At 36.2% G+C, this 20,115-nt stretch overlaps 1 protein-coding gene and 1 long non-coding RNA gene across 7 annotated transcripts; one reads left to right on the top strand and one right to left on the bottom strand.

Annotated features, from left to right (window-relative positions):
* Nucleotides 1–75: 75 nt before the first annotated feature.
* Nucleotides 76–6,671, bottom strand: LOC309495916. 2 transcript variants are annotated; one of them, XR_014204872.1, is made up of 3 exons: nucleotides 3,527–6,671; nucleotides 2,611–2,995; nucleotides 76–444 (listed from the first exon to the last, which is right to left on the bottom strand). It is a non-coding gene; the product is annotated as an uncharacterized lncRNA (long non-coding RNA). The 2 variants fall into 2 exon arrangements; XR_014204873.1 differs by lacking the exon at nucleotides 76–444 and having other exon boundaries at nucleotides 2,466–2,995.
* On the top strand, nucleotides 3,340–19,144 carry noctb (nocturnin b). Of its 5 annotated transcripts, none has more exons than XM_082165821.1 (4): nucleotides 3,365–3,496; nucleotides 12,850–12,976; nucleotides 14,542–14,805; nucleotides 16,585–19,144. In XM_082165821.1, the coding sequence occupies exons 1-4, from the start codon at nucleotides 3,395–3,397 to the stop codon at nucleotides 17,442–17,444; spliced, it is 1,353 nt and encodes a 450-aa protein (XP_082021947.1). In that variant the 5' UTR covers nucleotides 3,365–3,394; the 3' UTR covers nucleotides 17,445–19,144. The 5 variants fall into 5 exon arrangements, with proteins under 5 accessions (XP_082021950.1, XP_082021947.1, XP_082021949.1 ...); XM_082165823.1 differs by having other exon boundaries at nucleotides 12,850–12,972; nucleotides 14,541–14,805; XM_082165822.1 differs by having other exon boundaries at nucleotides 12,853–12,976.
* Nucleotides 19,145–20,115: the final 971 nt, after the last annotated feature.

The following is a 20,115-nucleotide window of genomic DNA, read 5'->3' on the forward strand; positions in this document are numbered from 1 at the left end:
TGTAAAAAATAAAGCAAAAAGATAAAAAATTATATATTTATATTTACTGTCTTTGTATACTGCTTGGATGTGTTTGTGTTTAACAATGATAATGTCATTTTGTTCAGTTGAACAGGTTTAATAAAGTTTATTTAATAAGAGATTGCTGATTCTGATTGGATTATAAGAGCAGACTGATTGCTACAAAAGGAGGGAAGACATGCTTCCAATTATTGTGTTCTTGTGTTAGCAATGGTGACCTCCAAAGAAAGACGTGCAGACATCATCGCTTTGCATCAAAATGGCCTCACATGGAAGGAAATTGCTGCAAAGAATATTGCACCTGAAAGACCGGATCATCAAGAACTTCAAGGAGAGAGGTTCAACTGCAGTGAAGAAGGCTTCAGGACGTCCCAGAGTGTCCAGCAAACGATAGGACAGTCTCCCCCTGAGAAGTCAGCTATTCTGCACACACAGTGAGGCCAAGACTTTGGGACAATGGCTCAAAGGGTGTCAAAAAGGGCAGCAAGGAAGCCACTTCTCTCCAAGAAAAACATCAATTTGCTCAAATTTATCACAACAAATGGATCACGAGCCAGAGATTATATTCAGCCTTTTCCTTCTTCTCGAACAATATATTTCCTTTTTACCAATTAAAAACAATACATATTGATAAACTATTTCAAAATAGTTGAAAAGAGTTATCACCATTCTTCAAGGATGCACTGAAAGCTTGGTTGAATTTCCAGTACCACCCTCCAGATACAATTCAAGATATTCAGACACAGTTGATATGGATGAATTCAAACATTACGGTTGGAGACCAGCCATTGTTGTGGGAGGAATGTGTCAAAAATGGGTTGATTTTTGTCAATGACCTTTTAGACTTATCTGGAGATTTTATTTCTTATGAAAACTTGAGAAATTTGTTTAGCATTTCTCTCGATCGGTTACAATTCAACCAGCTGATTTCTGCAATTCCTAAAACTTGGAAAATAAAATTGCAAAATGGTAAGAAGAATAAATTAATGGTTTGTCTCCCACCAATAAGATGCCTAAAATGGTTGTCTGGTGTAAAGATAAATAAAATAATATATATTTGGAATTTAAATATCACAGGCACTGCACTTTTTCCGCACAGAACCTGCCTGTTTTGGGAAGATGAATTTAATGATCCAATTTTGTGGAAAGATTACTTTAGAACAATTTATAGAACTACAATTGATTCATATTCCAGAATATTTCAACTTAAAATCTTTTATAAAATTATTGCAACAAAAAAAATCTCTGTTCAAATGGCAGATAGAAAAGGATCCCTGTTGCAGGTTCTGTGGGGATGAGGAGGAGGACTTGATGCATTTGTTTTATTTTTGAAGCTTGTCTTGTTATTTTATTCTGTAAATAAGTAAGAAAAAAGAAAAAAGAAAAATATCAATAACAGACTGAAATTCTGCAGGAAGTACCAGGATTGGACAGCAGGGTCATTCCGTGTCAAATCAACCCAATTTCACAAACTTCCAAATGTTTGATTTTTGTTCATATATTTTTTCTGGTGAAAGACAAACATAAAAAGTGATGAAAGCCAAAATATTAAATGTCATGGATGAATATGTATTGAGTTGTCCACTATTTTGTTATTTTGAGCCAAATTACAGGGTATGAAAAATGACTTTAAAAAAAGATGGCAGCATTATTCTTTTATTTTTTTCACAGAGATTGATAGGTCAGTTAGTAAAATCTGTTCACTTTAGCAATGTTCCTAGCATTTTATGCCAATGGTGACAGTTAAAAAATGGAAAAGGGCGGTTTTCAAGGTTTTTTTCTATAAACAAATTTTGCATACCTTTAACTCAAGAAGTTTTAAATTCATCTTAATATCATTTAGATTTAGGTTCTTAAACTTTTCTTTTGGTGTCTTCATTTAGTTCCAGATATGGGGATTTCAATGTGACTCCAAGAATAAATTGTTCAATTGTAAACATTGTCAATGGTCAAAAAACAAATGTGGGTCACTTTGCATACAACTGATATTTTTTTCTTTTAAAGAGGAATATCTGAAGAACAAATAATATTGAAACTAGAAATGTGTTTTGTAATTGGGAACCTGTGTTATCTTATTTTATATTTCACACTGTTCTTTACCCGGAGTAAACAGTTAATCCTGGTTTTCCATAATCTGGCATGCCACAGTACACATTCCTAAAGCCTGGGTTACTGTTCTTATATGCATATGCGGCATCAACAGTCAAGACTGGATAAACACAAAAATCACATTTGGTTTTCAACCATTGAAAATGGGTAAGATTCAACTATTTGGACATGGAGCTGCATCGAGATCCCAATATCTCTGGGATTGAACCAGGGCCTTATTGAAGATTCCAAAAGAAACATTTCTTAGGAACCAGATTCTAAAATCAACAAAAAATAAATATATATATTTTGTCTTTCTTCCTCATTTATGTATGTCCTTCACTAGAAAAAAAAAATAACAATTAAAAAATTTGAGCTCTGGTTGAGTTGACATGGAAGTACTCAGCAGAAAACTGGTGCAAAGTTATTTTCTCGGATGAAGCCCATTTCTGTCTGTCATCTGGAAAATCGGTTGTGTGGAGAAGAAAAGGTGAACACTACCATGAGTCCTGTGTCGTGCCAGCAGTGAAGCATCCTGAGACCATCCATGTGTGGGGTTACTTTTCATCCATGGGAGTGTGTTCTCTCACAATTCTGCCCCAAAAACCTGCCATGAATAAAGAATGGTATCAAAACGTCCTGCAAAAGCATCTTCTTCCATGGATCCAGGAGCAATGGTGATGATCTGTGCATTTTCCAGCATGATGGAACACCATGTCACAAGGCAAAGGTGATAGCCTAATAAAGTGTCTCGGAGATCATTACATTGAAATTTTGGATCCGTGGCCAAGCAACTCCCTGGATCTTAATCCCAGAAAACCTGGGGTCGGTCCTCAAAAGGCAAGTGGACAAGCAGAAGTCCACAAATTGTGATCAACTCCGAGCACTAATAAGGCAAGAATGGATTGCCATCAGTCAGAAGAAGGGTCAACACTGTAAATATGGACTTTTTGCATATATTCAAAGTTTTTGCTATAAAAGCCTTTAAAACGTATGAAATGCTTATCATTGTTTTCCAGTATTCCATAGAAACACACAAAAAAGAAACTTTACAAAACACAAAATGTATGTCACTGCCAATACTTTGGGCCATGGCTGAACATATAGTGCTATAAGACACAGACACACACGTTATGAATGCAGGCGCCCCCTTGAGGAGGGGATCCTTTATTTTTATATGCAATACCGCCTCAACCCAGCAGATGGCAGTGCAACTCTGTGGATCAGGAGTCACCACCAGTCCTATGACCTTGCTTTGGTTTACAGCTGTTTTTGTAGCGTGTGTATGCTTGAGGAGGTCACTTATGTTTCTAAACGGACGCAGATCGCATCTACACACGCAATTACCGGCCTGCAAGAGGAATATTCAGTATTTGAAGCCAATCTGGTGAGTAACAAAATCGACTAACCACTTTACCTGTAATGTATGCGCTGTCGTCCTTATGTCTTCTCTGCATTTGTGTTTCATCGGTGCGGCGCATATTATAGAATCAGACTGTTCTCCAACTACTCCATGTAATGAATCGTAACCTAGGAGAAGTTCAGAACAAATCATGTTGCGTGTCCTCCACTAGCTCGCTCGTGTGATGATGGTCTCTGTTTAAGAAAGGTACTCTAATGCGTTCAACTCAGTCCACTTGTTGATAAACATATCAAAACAATGCGCAAAACCATAAGGGTATTCAAGAAACAATACATCAATTTAAATTCGAGCCTACTACGAATAAAGGATTACTAATTAGTGATGCTTCGATATCTTTATTATTATTTAACTATGCGTAATCATTATCGTGGGCAATTAAGTTACACAATATCACACGAGCAAGAATGACGTGAATGGGTATGATCACTCATAAGCACGAGGCTGCAGGTTACATCACGACTGTGAGAGTGATTGATGTTATATAACACAATGAATAGAATATTGAGTAACTTACATTTTGTCACAATACGGCCAGTTCGATACGGTGTCAAAGCAGGATACAGAGTGTCCGAGTAACGCACCGTAGTGGCATTTCGTACCCAAATTAATCGTTGAAAAAAAAAAATATATATATTTGTAGTTTGTTTTGGATGAACTAGAGTGGTGGACACAGACATTTTGACGATGGGTCCTGTCTCGACTTTTAGACTCTTTTAGAATCGCATTTGACCGCTTCAGAGTGGCTGTCTATGGGCATGCACGAACATGTCCTTAAAACAACCCTTAACGTTCGTTTTCAAAACTGTGCAACTCACTGAGTGGTTAGTGGTGTTCGTTGATGATTAAAAACAAGTAGCGTAGCGAAATACAGTTTCTGTCGTGTTTTATTTGTCATTTTGTAAAATCCCATTGATTTCTGTTGGAGGACTCATTGCTCGTTGATATTACTGCGCTACCGGAAACGGAAAAGGGGGCTGTTTACATTTGGCTGTAGCAGAGCCCGTCTACGGAGAGCCTGCCCACTCCTTGTAAACCACAATCGAGCATCTCAGGAGCGCAGTGAACACTTTCAGGGAAATAAGGGGTGTACTCCGCCCCGATCTATTAGCAGCTAAGTCCTATTGTACCGAATTTTGGTTGTAGTTCCACCTGAGTTCCACTGGGGGTGATCGCCCATGAGTGCAAAATGAATGGGAGTCTATGGGACTAGACGGCTAAATTTGTCTCTTTCACCCGATTGCCGTTGAGAAATCTAAGATTTGATTGTAGGTTTTGCAAGTTCAACATGGGTTATAGGTCGAAAGTTGAATGAACGAGTAGCCTACTTATGTCCTTTCGATTTCTTACAGGTTGAGTTGTTGTTGCCCATAACACACTAGCATTCTGCTAATGAACACTGATTGGTTAGTGAAGGACTGATTACGACCAGAGATGCCGCTTGATGGCATCGTGGCATCCGAAGCGGGACCAGAAACAAACAAAACAAAAACTCTTCTAGCACGTGTATTTACTTGTGTCAGCTGTGTTGTCGAAGCCTCGAGAGAAAAGAAAGTGCAGAGCGCGAAAGCACCAAAGTGACTGAAGGATTGCCGTAAAGCGGTATCTCTGGTCGTACGATGTGTATGACGTCATTGACATTTTAAAAGACTTTTTAAAGCAAATAAGTGACTCTAAAAAATCTAACACCCAGCAATGTGTAATTTCTTTGCATCTCCTTTCGAATACAACATTCAAATTACTAGACAAAAAATTATATCCTGAGAAAAGTGGAATTTGATGGGTATAGCGCCATAGACCTCCATTCATTCTGCACTCGCCTGCGAGCGCCCCCGCATGGACAGAGACGTGTTACTGTGCTCTATGCAGGGGGGCAGGGTTTCATATTATTTTGAAGTTTCCCCGGGCGCCGCCATTGGCTAGCGGACCCCCACCTGCTGTTAGCATCCCATTGACTCCCATTCATTTTGGCGTCACTTTGACAGCGAATAACTTTACATCTGAGGCATTTAAAGACTCCATTTGTCCATTATTTATTTCTAAAGAAACACGAAAATGTATAAAAGGCTCCATTATCTTGTATCTTACGTTATGGCCCCGTAGAAGCAATTTTTGTAAAAATAGGCTAACGATTGCGTCATAACCACTCGACTCTCTGTCGCACAGTAGAGAATTACCGTATGGACAGGAGGAGAAGCTCGCAGGCAATCGGGGGGACATGGAGGCAAAGTGACAAAATAATTAATCAGAATACATAGCAAAAGTTTCTCCTGCTCCTAGCTCATGGACACCTCCTACTCACACTCTCCGTCTCTGCAAGTTTCGGAAGGGAATGATTTAGATTTCTCATGGCACAGCTACTAGAAGACAGACGGGTTGCTCACGTCACATCTACGTCGTCAAGCTCAGTTTGAGTCTGCGCAGTACGCTCGACCCCCAGGAAGTAAGAGCTTCTAATTGACTTCACTTGTCTCCGTTGAATCCAATGGGGTTGCTGTGTCCAGTTTATATACTGTCTATGGCTCTATGTGCTAGACACCGAGTTCTGTACTGCATCCTTGTACGGCAAAGTGGTTGTCGCCATCAAGTGGTCGGGAGTGTGCTAACGCTTCAGACTTAAATATCGAGCGGAAGTTTATACGCGGTTGTGAGGTATCTGAAAAAATAGTTCCACTATAGCAAATAACACGGATTGAAATCATACATTGCGCCTATATATTTGTTTTTAATCATCAACGAACACCACTAACCACTCGGTGAGTTACACAGTTTTGAAAACGAACGTTAAGGGTTGTTTTAAGGACATGTTCGTGCATGTCCATCGACAGCCACTCTGAAGCGGTCAAAGGCGATTCTAAAAGAGTCAAAAATTCGAGACAGGACCCATCGTCAAAATTGCTGTGTCCACCACTCTAGTTCATCCATAACAAACTACAAAATAGACTCAAGGTGTTAAATACCGGAATTATCCTTTAATGCGCTCTTGAGACAGATTTCGCCACCTACTGGTGTAACGATGTAACCCTGCTCAAAAACTTTACACCATTAAAGGGGATAGTTCACCCAACGTGATGAACGTTGTTCCACTTCCAACCCTGCATGATTTACTTTTTTCTAAGGAACATACAATATATTTTGAAGAATGGAGGAGGGCTGGGACTAAAGGCCAGTTCACACCAAAAACAATAGTTTAGAATAAACAGAACGCTAACGTCCTGCTAATGTAGTTATCGTTATAGTCTTTTTTTTTTTTTTTATCAAATTTTTATTGTTTTAACATCGTTTAAACATGACATATCGAAGACAAACAATCAGCAGTTACCCCAGTATGAAAAAAAAAGTTGCAAATAATAATAAATAAAAATGAATAAATCAATAATTAAGATAATAATAAAAAAAATATTTAATAATAATAATAAATACACATAATAATAATAATAATAATAATACACATACATAGGGCACTATATCAGTGGGATAACAAAGATACATAAAAATTATATATAATGAATAAATAAACAAACATACAGAATATACTTCAAAATATACACAAAAATATATAAGTACTACAGATTATTAGAATTGTTAGAAAAAAAAAAAAAAAAAAAAAAAGTGGAATAGGGCTGAAAGAAATCTACGACAGTTGGAATATATGATTAATAATAATAAAATAAAATAATAAAATAAAAAGTTATAGTCATTTTTATAGTTATCATTATTGGTGTTAATTTGCCTACTATGTTGTCTGCCACTTTAAAGTCTTAAGCACTTTAAAATCGGGTGAATTTTGATTGTCTGTCGTGTCGAAGTTTTTATAGTTCATCAGCTGGAAAAAAAATTGTTCTGAAAGTGATTCCTCTGTGTCATTCATTATAGCTGTGGTGGGGACCTCCCTATTCTCATAGAATTAGAACTTTATTATAGTATCGTTTTCATTATAGTTATAGTCCTTGATGTGACTGTGAATGGGCCTTAACTATCTGATATCTGTACATTTTAATAATAAATAGTTTGGGTCTTCAAATTTGATTGGAAAGTGTTGTTTGTTCCAAGAGTGCTGAATCTGATATTTAAATCCCTTGGAGTACGTTTCTTTCACTAGTGAGCTGGAGTGTGAAATGGAAAACCTGAAGCAGTGTGTAACAAAACACTTTCCGCTTTGCTCCTCTGTTCCAGATTGGTGTTTGCTCTGCACATGGTGACACACAAAGTTTGATGCTTTTCTTCTTTTAGAGCTAGTTCCTTTAATATAAACGAAATATACACAGTCCAGTTTTTATCTGAAACACCAGTTCGGCCTACTTGAAAATACTTGTTTATACAACTGCTGTATGAAAGCATTACACTTGCAAATGTTTTATTGCTTAAATAAAGGACACTGATTTAGATCATTACAACTTTTGAAAACATTTACAATTGGTTACCTTATTCGTCTTGAGTGATCGGATTGCTTGCCTTGAGTTGACACATTGCATCGACACTATGTTCTATAATAGTATGAATCTGTGTACATTATAAATGTAATCTAGACATACTAGATTCGTTCTGTAATGTGTTGTCATTGTCATGTGGCCTAGTTGTGTTGCTTCACTGTCATTCAAAACTCCTCTCCCATGGCCTCATGGGATAGTAAAGCGCACTTTGGAAAATTACCTTTGAAGTAGTTCATCCAGGTATTTTTTGACTACTGTTTTATGAAAACTATAGATTCGGACATACAACTCTTTTCACATACTGTTTTTTGACTACTATACATGGACAATATATATACTAATACATATTTGGATGCAGGCATGGTCTTTATATGATTGAATTGCTATCAAATAAGTGGCCAAGTGTAAACAGGGCTTGTATAGCACACAAAAGTCATTAGGCTATATCTTATATAAATTTCCATGACAGTTTCAGTTGTCACTCACAAGTAACAGTTTCCTTTATGGCACAGATAAACAGGTTCTAGGAGTCAAACTGTAGTAGATCTGATTATCTAATGAATGAAGCTAGAACAAGATAAGAGCCAATATCTTCATTTGTTACAACACACCTAACATCCCATTCATTCATACAGTACCATGTTGACCCCTTATAGTCAGGGGCGGACTTTACCATTAGGCAAAGGTCGGCAATTGCCTTGGGCCCCGAGCTAACTTGGGGCCCCCAAAATGCCCTATTAAATGCTTATTTATTTTATTTTTTTAATTATATATTTCTAAAACTCCATTTGCGAAAAATGGCATCAAATCAGATTAGTGTCGCAGATAGGAGGGGGCCCCCCGCCTCACTACATTGGACTATTCCATTATCTCACCAACTGCGCATCTGCGAAAGTGACAAGGCTGTGCCAAAAAACTGACGGAGAAAAAGAAGTGATTGACAGAGTAAAAATGAAGTGAAGCTAGCTACCCAAGTGGTGCTGAAAAAAGGAGGAAGCGGGAGGAAAGCAAAAAGTCCGTAAAGGTGCGCGGCGCGAACGATAAACAACACGCAGTAACAGGAGGATTGGGAAATACACAAACAGAGCAAGACGAGTCTGAACCATATAGACTGTAAAAAAATAGGTCTAAACGCGAAAATGTAAAGTTTCGAAGTTACCCAAGCGGCTCAAATAAAAGAAAAAAAGTGAAAAGACGCTGATAAGTATTTGGGAACTGCCAAAGATGACAAACTTTTTTACGGCTACTGTAAGATACAGATCAGGAACAACAACGTCCAACGCACAGAAAAATCATGAAGCAAAGAGGACACGGAGATCGACAGACAAAACTGAGCATTTTACTTATGAATCATGATATTGAAAAAAATCTCAGCTCTCAGATTCTGTCAATTCTATTACGAAATTCAAACAATAAATACCGTTTTGCCGTTTTAATGTGACGTGACAGATTCCTATAACGATACAGTATAACTTACCGAAATGTATAATCCTCATTCATAATATCGATCAATAAGTGTTTTTCAACCGCGGAAAGAGGTAAAACAGCTGGAGAACAATCGTCACATAACATTTACCTCAGGAAAGCCATTTAATTGGCTAAAAAAAAAAGAGAGTATTATATTATATATATATATATATATACTATAGAGAGTATTTGGCTAAATATGTGTAGGCTACTATATTACTTATTTTAACCTTAAATTATACCATCTGATAGGGCTTTTTTTTCTTGAGAAAAAGTAACGCATATCTTGTGAAACGTTACCTAATATTTATCCAAATGAGTCAATATTGAATCAAATCACAAGAATTGAATCGAAATGTTGAAATTTGTCAAGCAAAAAAAAAAAAAAAAAAAACAGAGCTTACCAGAAATTGTACCATGTAAACATTGTAACATGTTTCTGTTTAGGAGTAAAGAAGTGTAGCTGGGTTTAAAGGGGACGTTTTTTTCTCCTCTCTAACCTTTACTTCCCCGTAGATTAGCTTTACCTGCCTATCCACCATTCAGTCGGTACATCTTTTTTTCGTTCTCTTTTAAAGATTGGATGGGGAGGGGCCCATAGCCTACCTTCGCCTTGGGCCCCCGATTTGCTAAATCCGCCACTGCTTATAGTAGAGTCATTTTGATCTGCCCCTGGCCTGCACCTCTAATAATGGTGTTGCTGTACTTCCCCTCATTCTGTTTGTGTTGATGATGCTATTTTGATCTGTGACTTTTAATCATGACCTTAAAATTCAAGTTGAGTGACACGGGTATATTAGCACAATATTATCCTGAAAGAAATGATACTCCCTTACATTTCCTTCCTAAATGTTCTATGGCAGTACCATGGTAGATCTAAGTCACTTTTAATCAATTTAATGTGCCCTTTCTGAATAAAAATATGAATCTCTTTAAAAAATCTTACTGACCCCAAAACCATGGTACATGGTTTGTTAGAGATTTTAAAATTATCCTTTTTAGTAATCCATAATGTAAGACATAGTTAGAAAAAAATATAGCCTATGTTGTTAGGATGGTTGAATAGAGGTTGTTTTGAAGCATATCATGATCATGTGCTGATTTTGTAATATCAAATGTGTGGCAAAAAGTAAGTTACTGTTGCTACTGTACTGTGAATGTACAAACCACTTATGTTGTAACCTTGCCTAGCTTCCTGAATGACAAGTCAGACTGTTAGAGACATTTATGATTAAGGTCACACGAAACAGAAGTTGCAATAGTCTTTTCTTTCCTATTGACGTATATTTGAGTAAAACATGTTCTCAAACAAGAAATGTAGGGTGGGACTTGATTTTGTACATTCTGAATTGATTGGATTATTGAATTGTTATCTTTTTCTATTGCTGTGATCTCATGTGAGAGACAGGTTGTCCTGTAATCAGTAATCTGTCTTGTAAGTCATCAGAGAATAAGAGATGTCGTTGCAAGAGGGAGGGGAAGTTATTACAAGGGCATGTGAATTAAAAAAATTTATGTGCACGATCATTTAAAATAACTACTGCAATATTCCATAAAAAAACAAGAACTGTCCGTTTTGATTTCATGGTGCCTTTAAATAAATTGCACCGTATGTTATTGTGGCCGAGAGATCTCAACATGCTGCAACTGAAGAAAACACATGCACATAGAAAAAACACCAGCAAATTAAGAAAACATCATCCGTTTGACAACACGTGCTGTAAATACTCACAACGCAACCAAATACAAAAACGCACTGCAAACACAAAGCGCAATGCGCTGCAACTGAAGAAAACACATGCAAATAAAAAAAACCACAGCAAATTAAGAAAACATCATCCGTTTGACAGATGCAAATACTCACAATGCAGCCAAATTAAGAAACACACTGCAAATACTCACAACGCAACCAAATACGGAAACACACTGCAAAACGCACAATGCAACCAAATACAGAAACGCTCTGCAAAACACACAACGCAACCAAATACAGAAACGCTCTGCAAATACTCACAATGCAGCCAAATACAGAAACGCATTGCAAAAACTCACAACACAACTAAATACAGAAACATGCTGCAAATATCACAAAGCACAATGCGCTGCAACTGAAGAAAACACATGCAAATAAAAAAAATCCATTTGACAACACATTTGCTGCAAATACACACAACACTGCCAAATACAGAAACTCGCTGCAAATACTCACAACGCGACTAAATACAGAAACGCGCTGCAAATACTCACAATCAACCAAATACTGAGACTTTCTGCAAATACAACGCAACCAAATACAGAAACAAGCTGCAAATACTCACAACGCAACTAAATACAGAAACGCACTGCAAATACTCACAACTTAACCAAATACTGAAACTTTCTGCAAATACTCACAACACAACCAAATACAGAAATGTGCTCCAAATACTCACAACGCAATCAAATACAGAAACACACTGCAAATAACACGGAAGTGTTTGAAGAGGACCCCGGCAAGTGACAAACCTGGCTGGGACCGCTTATTGTTCAATGTCTACTTGTCAATGTTGTCAATGACCTGAAAGGTGAGTTTTATTTTATTTTATTTTTTTATCCTATTCGTATGTGCGTTGCAAGGTTTTGCAGCGCATTTCTGTATTTGGTTGTGTTGTGAGTATTTGCTGCGTGTTTCTGTATTTGGTTGTCTTGTGAGTATTTGCAGCGAGTTTCTGTATTTGGTTGTGTTGTGAGTATTTGCAGCGAGTTTCTGTATTTGGTTGTGTTGTGAGTATTTGCAGTGAGTTTCTGTATTTGGTTGTGTTGTGAATATTTGCAGCAAGTTTCTGTATTTGGTTGTGTTGTGAGTATTTGCAGCGAGTTTCTGTATTTGGTTGTGTTGTGAGTATTTGCAGCGAGTTTCTGTATTTGGTTGTGTTGTGAGTATTTGCAGCGAGTTTCTGTATGGTTGTGTTGTGAGTATTTGCAGTGAGTTTTTGTATTTGGTTGTGTTGTGAGTATTTGCAGCGAGTTTCTGTATTTGGTTGTGTTGTGAGTATTTGCAGTGAGTTTTTGTATTTGGTTGTGTTGTGAGTATTTGCAGCGAGTTTCTGTATTTGGTTGTGTTGTGAGTATTTGCAGCACATGTGTTGTCAAACTCATGATGTTTTTTTAATTTGCTGGTGTTTTTTCTTTTTGCATGCGTTTTCTTCAGTTGCAGCGTGTTGAGCTTTTTCGGTCGCAGTACAAGAGTGTAGCCTATTTTGTTAACGTTAGTATTATTCCTTGTGACGAAACGGATATAATGTAACATGCATAAAATCGTGTGGTTTCATGGTTGCATTATGTTCCCTGGAACAGCCTTTTGTCCTTTGTACTCAGATTGCGTGTGTGTGTGTCCATATGGTCTCCTGACGTCTCAAGTCTGTAATCTCATTCTGTCAGAAGCAGTTTAACACACACAGCCAGTGGTGCATTTCTGCTGAACATCGCTCACACAACATCACAACACACACACTCTGCTGTAGGACAAACTCAAAATCCAGTCCTGACATCATGGAGGTTGTTGTTGGTAAGATAAACAAATTCATTTAACTCCTTTAATTCTAATGAAAAATGTAATTTTAATGGTTGGTTGATTTCAATGCCACTTGGTTTTAAAACTAATGATTTTGTATATGTTTTTGTGTTTGTATAATATGTATTTAAATTTGTGTTTGGACAGAGTCTATTTATGTGGTGTTCTGTGTGTAGCAAAAAATGCAATGGTACCGTGATGGTATCAGATAACAATATGTCATGTGTATATATATCTCACTCAAAATCTCATCTGGTCACTTTTTCCTGATTAAGAAGTTTTTACATATAAAGGAATAAATAATAAGCTGATTTGGTGCTCAAGAAACATTTCTTATAATTATCAATGTTGAAAACAGTTGTGCTGCGTAATATTTTTGTGGAAATAAAACAAAATTGTTTAGGATTCTTTAATGAATACAATGTTCAGAATAACAGCATTTATTTTTGGTAACAATTTAAAAGGGTCACTGTCACTTTTGATCAATTTATGCATCCTGGCTGAATATTTATTTATTTATTTTATTTTTTAAATCTTACAGACTCCAAGCTTTTGACTGGAAGTGTATGTTGTGCAAACTAATGTACAACATGAGATGGAGACCAATCATATTATTAGCCTAATAAAGGCAGTTTTATTTTACTTGGGTTTTTTTACAGGTTGCATTATGGGGCTGTCATGTTGATATCACATGATAGCTGATTTATGCAATGGCATCAGTAACAGATGGCACAATTGCGCTGCTAGGTGTCAGCACAAAATAATTAGATTGATTTTAATGGGGAAAAACTATTAATCCTTAGAATATTTTATAATTAAGATGTATGTATTATTTTTGTTTCAATTTATTTAATTTTAAAACAATTATTTACATTTATTTGAATACTTTTATTTAGTCACGCATTGAAACTGTAGTCATTGAATTTGCCATTTTTATTGCTGAAGATTAATATATGATGATATGATATTGTGAAATTAACTCTGCTTTAACTCAACTCGCAACAGTGAGCATCATAAAGCCTCAGTGATCTATAGAGCTCAGAGGAAATTGAGTTAAAGGCTAACCAGGCGTTAATCAAGGCATGTTTAGTTGATTAAGGCCAAGATGGATTACCAGGGACCCATAGACCAACATAAAGCTCTAGTGTAGCCAATCAGGACATTTCTTTGAATTGAAGTCTACACCTTGCATGAATTTGCATGTTGCTGAGACTTTGAGATCAATGGGGCCATTATATGCATGAACGCCTCTAAGCTCTGGGTGTGTGAGACGTGTCTTAACAACTGGTGCTACTTGCTGCTCTCAGTATAAATGGATTAGGCATGTGTTTGCTTGTCCTATTTGAAGAAGAAAGAGGATGGAATGAATTAAAGTGGAAATAGATAGCAAAGCCTGGTTTAGTTCAGCACAACTCCTCAGTGTAAAGGTGTGTTCACACTGACAGCTATTTGCAGCTGCAACGCGAACAGGTGTAGTTCTTTTATATTCCTTTAAAGGGAGCCGGTGATGAAATTCCAGGAAAGATAATTATGTGTGATGTCTGTTTTGTTTCTCTTAGCTTGTTCCATGGGCAGCAGCTCTAGTCTCTACAGTGCCCTGGCTAAGACTGTCAGCAGACCTCCTCTTCCTCACACTCGGGACTCCACATACTTTCCGGGGAACAATCTGGATCAAGACCTGGCGGACCCTTTGGAGCTATTGCGGGAATGTAGAGAGGTTTTGAGAAACCGGCCTGCCCAACTGCAGAGAACTCTCATCCAGACGGGGCATGGAGACTCCAGGCAGACGATCAGAGTTATGCAGTGGAATGTACTAGCACAAGGTATAAACCTAAACCCTATATTCATCATCATTAAGAGGGGACAGTGAATGACATATTACATATTATACGCTAAAACATTTTGGGGATATGTAAGAGCCTCTTATGGCCACCAAGACTGCATTTATTTGATCAAAAATAAATCTTGAATCATGTTTCGTGAACTATTACAATAAAAAAAATTCTATTTGAATTTAATTTATTCCTGTGATGACAAAGCTGAATTTTCAGCAGTCTTCAGTGCCAAATGATACTTCAGAAATCATTCTCAAATGCTGACTTGCTGCTAAGAATTTTTTTTTTTTATCAATATCAGTTGACAACTGTTGTACTGCTGAATAGTGTTGTGGATTTATTTATTTGAAATAGATTATTATTATTTTTTTAATGATGTAAAAGTCTTTACTGTCATTTGATTCATTTAATGTATCCTTGCTGAATAAATGTAATTTTGTAAAATAAAAATAAATAAAAAATAAATCCTACTGACACAAAAGTTTCAGGATCAGGAATAAAATAGGCAAATAGTAATAATGAAATATAATTATTAATAAACAATTATAATACTAACCACCAAGAACACACTAGCAACCACATAGCAACTCGCTAAAACCCCTTAGGAAATCTTAGCAATGCATAACAACACTCTAGTGTCATGGTGGGGAGTTTTATGGAGTTTATGGTGGTTATTATAGTTAACTAAAAGCATTAAAAAATATATATAGTTTTTAAGTATAATAAATATTGACTGAAATTAAATAAAATATAAAAAAAATTTACTTCTTTATTTCAGCTAGATGCCAAGGTAAGATTTCTTTTTGTTTAGTTTAACTTGATGTATTAAAATAGTTCAACTTTAATTGTATTAATAATGATTGTTTCGCTAATCATTATTACATATTCGGGTCTTTAGTGACCCAGATTTATATCTAACACGGATGGCTCTCTAACTGCCACATTAATATAAAACTAAAGTTTATATCTCACAATTGTGACTTTATAACTTACAATTATGAGTTTATATCACGTAATTCTGGCTTTATAACTTGCAATTACAAGTTAATATCTCGCAATTCTGACTTTATAACTTTATAACGAGTTTAAATCACACAATGCTGAGAAAAAAATTGCAAGATAAAAAGTTGCAGTTACCTTTTTTATTTTTTATTTAGTGGCGGAAAGAAGCTTCCATAATATTCTTTTGTTTTATGCCTGCGGTAATTATGACTGAAACATCACATCATCATTGTGTATTAGACATTGCCACTTTGAGGAATAAAGGTGAATTGCACTTATTGAGTAATCAGAGATTCAGTCATTTTTGCGAAGAAAAAAAAAATACGCTAGCGACCCTAATTACTTTTTACAAAAAAAATGTATTAGAAACCACGCATTCTTTATTATTTTACTTTTTTTTCTTGTTATATTGTTTATAATGAATTCATTGAGTAATACTAAAAAAGGTTGATGTCAAACTTTAAAAAATGAATGAGGGGTAGGATAGTGAATGATGTACTGATGTACGGGTCGATAAAGACCCGAGGTATGTGTTTAAGGGTTAATAAGAAAACAGACATATTTAAAAATAATAATAATGACAAAATTACTAAAACTTCAACTCAAAATATTAATTAAAACTATAAAAGTATCTCAATGATGCTGAAATTACACTGCCGCAAGGTGACATTTTCATAAAAATCTTTGACTTTATAAAGTTGTAGCTAGGATTTACAGAGATTTTTTTTTTTTAAAACAATCCACCTTCTCTCTGTCCCGTTGCAGCATTAGGTGAAGGCATGGACAGTTTTGTGCAGTGCCCCGTGGATGCTCTGAACTGGGCTGAAAGGAAGTATTTGATCCTGGAGGAGATCCTAACCTACAGACCTGACATCCTATGCCTACAGGAAGTTGATCACTACTTTGACATGTTTCAGCCCGTCCTGGCAAGTTTGGGCTACCAGGGCAGTTTCTGCCCCAAACCATGGTCTCCATGTCTGGATGTGGAGAACAACAACGGCCCTGATGGCTGTGCTCTGTTCTTCAATCACAAACGCTTCCAGTCACTAAACACAACACACCTGCGACTGTCCGCCATGATGTTGAAGACCAATCAGGTGGCCATCATCACCGCTCTACGCTGCCGAGACACAGGTCGGGCGTTCTGTGTGGCGGTGACCCATCTGAAGGCACGGAGCGGTTGGGAGGTCCTACGCAGCACACAGGGTTCGGATCTGCTGCGCAACCTGCGGAACGTTGTACAGAGAATAGAGACCGAAGAAAAGGCAGATGCAGACGTTCCTCTGATAGTATGTGGCGATTTTAACGCAGAGCCGTCAGAAGACGTCTATAGGAATTTCGCAACATCTAATCTGGGACTGGACAGTGCGTATAAGCATTTGAGTACGGACGGGAAAACCGAGCCACCTTACACGACGTGGAAGATCCGGCCCAGTGGCGAGAGCTGCCACACGCTGGATTACGTGTGGTATTCGCACAGAGCGTTTGATGTTAATGCGGTTCTGGACTTTCCTACAGCCGAACAAATTGGACCCAATAGGCTTCCTTCCTATAATTACCCTTCAGATCACCTCTCCCTCGTCTGTGACTTCAGCTTCAAGGATCCGACGCTTGCCTCCCAGTAATAACAGACTTATTTTGCAAGATATTACACAAGTCGAGACTTGTGCTGGCACAGTATTTCTACATATTTTGTTTGCTGTTCATGAATAATTAACACTTCAGCCAGTACATCCTTAAAGGGATTGTTCATACAAAAACAGAAAGATTTCATTTTGTTCAACTTCGTTCAATGTATCATTTTCTTGTACTGTGGAACATTAAAGGAGATTTGTTTTCATTTGCTAAGACAATACAGGACAATAAAATATTCTTAAAGCAAAAAACTTTAGTGTAAAAGTAGTCATTTTGTCCATACAATATGATAGCTTTGTGTGAAATCTTCCAATGTTGCTTTTTAAAATCAAACATGCATTCTAAAGTGGTGCCAGGTTAGACATTAGTGACTGCAAATGTTATTGGTGAAATGCAATGTTTGAGATTTAAGAGCTATAATGGGGAAAGGGGTTCAAGAATTAACTTAAATATCATCAAAGCAATAGCATGGCTTCCGAAGGCTTCAATATTACTATTTTTATGGTGCTGTAAATTGGCGTCTGTTTTTATTGTATGGACAAGAGCAGGTAGGACATTAAGTAAAATATCTCCTTTTGTATTCCACAGAAAAAAAAGAAAATACAGGTTTGGAGAGGTTAAGTAAATTATAACAGAATTTTCATTTTTGTACGATTTAGAGGCCTTTTACACAACAGCGTTTTCAACTTAAAATGGAAAACTTTTTATGTGTTTTGGCCCTTCTTTTACACAACAACAGCATTTTGGGGGACTGAAAACGCAAACTTTTGAAAACAGGTTTCAAAGTGCATGTTTTTGAAAACGATACCGCGTAAACTGTAAAAACGTGAATTTGTGAAAACCGTTTCTATTCAGTCTATATGCGTGTAGTTTTTCTTAACAAATTGGCATCGCCAACTACTGGCCTGGCAGCAGAATACAGCTTTTTTTTTTTTTTTTTTTCACGGATCCGTGTGAATGGGAATCATTTTGATAATATTGTCGTCTGTACGTGGAAAACGCAAAGGAAAAACGTTTCCGTTTTATTGCATTGTTGTCGTGTAAACATACCCTTATTCTTTTAGACTGGTATGCTTCTAACTTCAGGGTGTAGGTTTAAAAGCAAAATGTTAAAAATAAATTCTTAAAGGACAAGTTCGGTAATTTACACTTAAAGCCCTGTTTACAGATCGTATCTGATGAAATAGAACGGTTAAGATAAAAATTTGGACACATGCTCCTGTCCCGAGAATTTTAGGTTTATTTCGCTTTTGTGGACCTATTTTGCCAAACGCGTCACACCCGTGATTCTTCCGTTGATTCTTCCGTTGAGAGCTTGAATAATAGACGGGGGGGGGAGCGAAATAAACCTAAAATTCTCGGGACAGCAGCATGTGTCCAAATTTTAATCTTAACCGTTCTATTTCATCAGATACGATCTGTAAACAGGGCTTTAAGTGTAAAATACCGAACTTGTCCTTTAATATGTGACTCAAATCATCCTGACATTTTTTTGGGGTCTTATTATTGGTAATAACATGACAGCTTGCACAAATAAAACTATTGCATTGTGGTGTTTTTTGGGGGGTTTTTTTACGGTTAATAAAGTATGTTTGGGAAGGTGTCAAATTCTGCATACACTCATTGTGTTTCATTCACACTCATGTATAAGTGAGGGAAGCCTTATTAATAAATAATTTCCTTTATGCAACATCCTCAAAATTATTTCACAGCTTCACCAGAGTCTATTCTACATGATCAATTGCAGACAGGTTAACTATTAACTATTAGGACTATATCACATGAGCTCCTCGTTTTATAGAGTCAACCTTTAAAGGGCACTGCGGGAAGAGGATGCAACTCAATCCCTTCCTCAAGGGTTGTTAGGGAAGTGTGCAAAACCACTAGCCCAATATTACACTACATACTCTCATATATTTACACAATGATCATTACAGTCTATTTAAATTTTTTTATAAAACCAAATGTTATTTTATTATTATTGAGATACTATTTTAGTTTTTATTTGTATTTTGAATGCCTTTTTTCTACTTTACATTTTAAAGTTTAAGCAATTTTGTTGTGTTTTGATGTTATTTTGTTGTTGTTTAAATATGGTTGTATAGTTTTTAATTTGTGTTTGTTATTTTAGAACATCAAGTTAAACTAAATGAGAAATGTTGCCTTGGCAACTAGCTGAAATAAAATATAGCCTGTATAAGATTTGTGTATATACTTTAAAAGTATATATAATACATATAAATCTTATCAAAGCTATAGTGGTGTTCTGAAATGAGGAGGCAAGGTCTTTTATTAATCAAATGTAAATTCATGTCCCAGTTACACTTAATGTTGCCACATTTTCCTGGTTAAATAAACATTACACTACATAAAAAATAGAAACCAACTAAAATTATATTTTGTATGTTTACATTGTATTTAATGATAATTCAATTGTAATTAATGTTCTAGGCCTATTCATTAAAACCAAGTATAAATCTCAAATGTTTAAGCATTTTTACATTTATAAAAAAAAAAATATATATATATATATATATATATATATATATATATATATATATATATATATATATATATATATATACAGTACAGGCCAAAAGTTTGGAAACATTACTATTTTTAATGTTTTTGAAAGAAGTTTGTTCTGCTCATCAAGCCTGC

The sequence above is a fragment of the Leuciscus leuciscus genome (genome assembly GCF_965113295.1).
Source record: "Leuciscus leuciscus genome assembly, chromosome: 3".
NCBI lineage: Eukaryota > Metazoa > Chordata > Actinopteri > Cypriniformes > Leuciscidae > Leuciscus > Leuciscus leuciscus.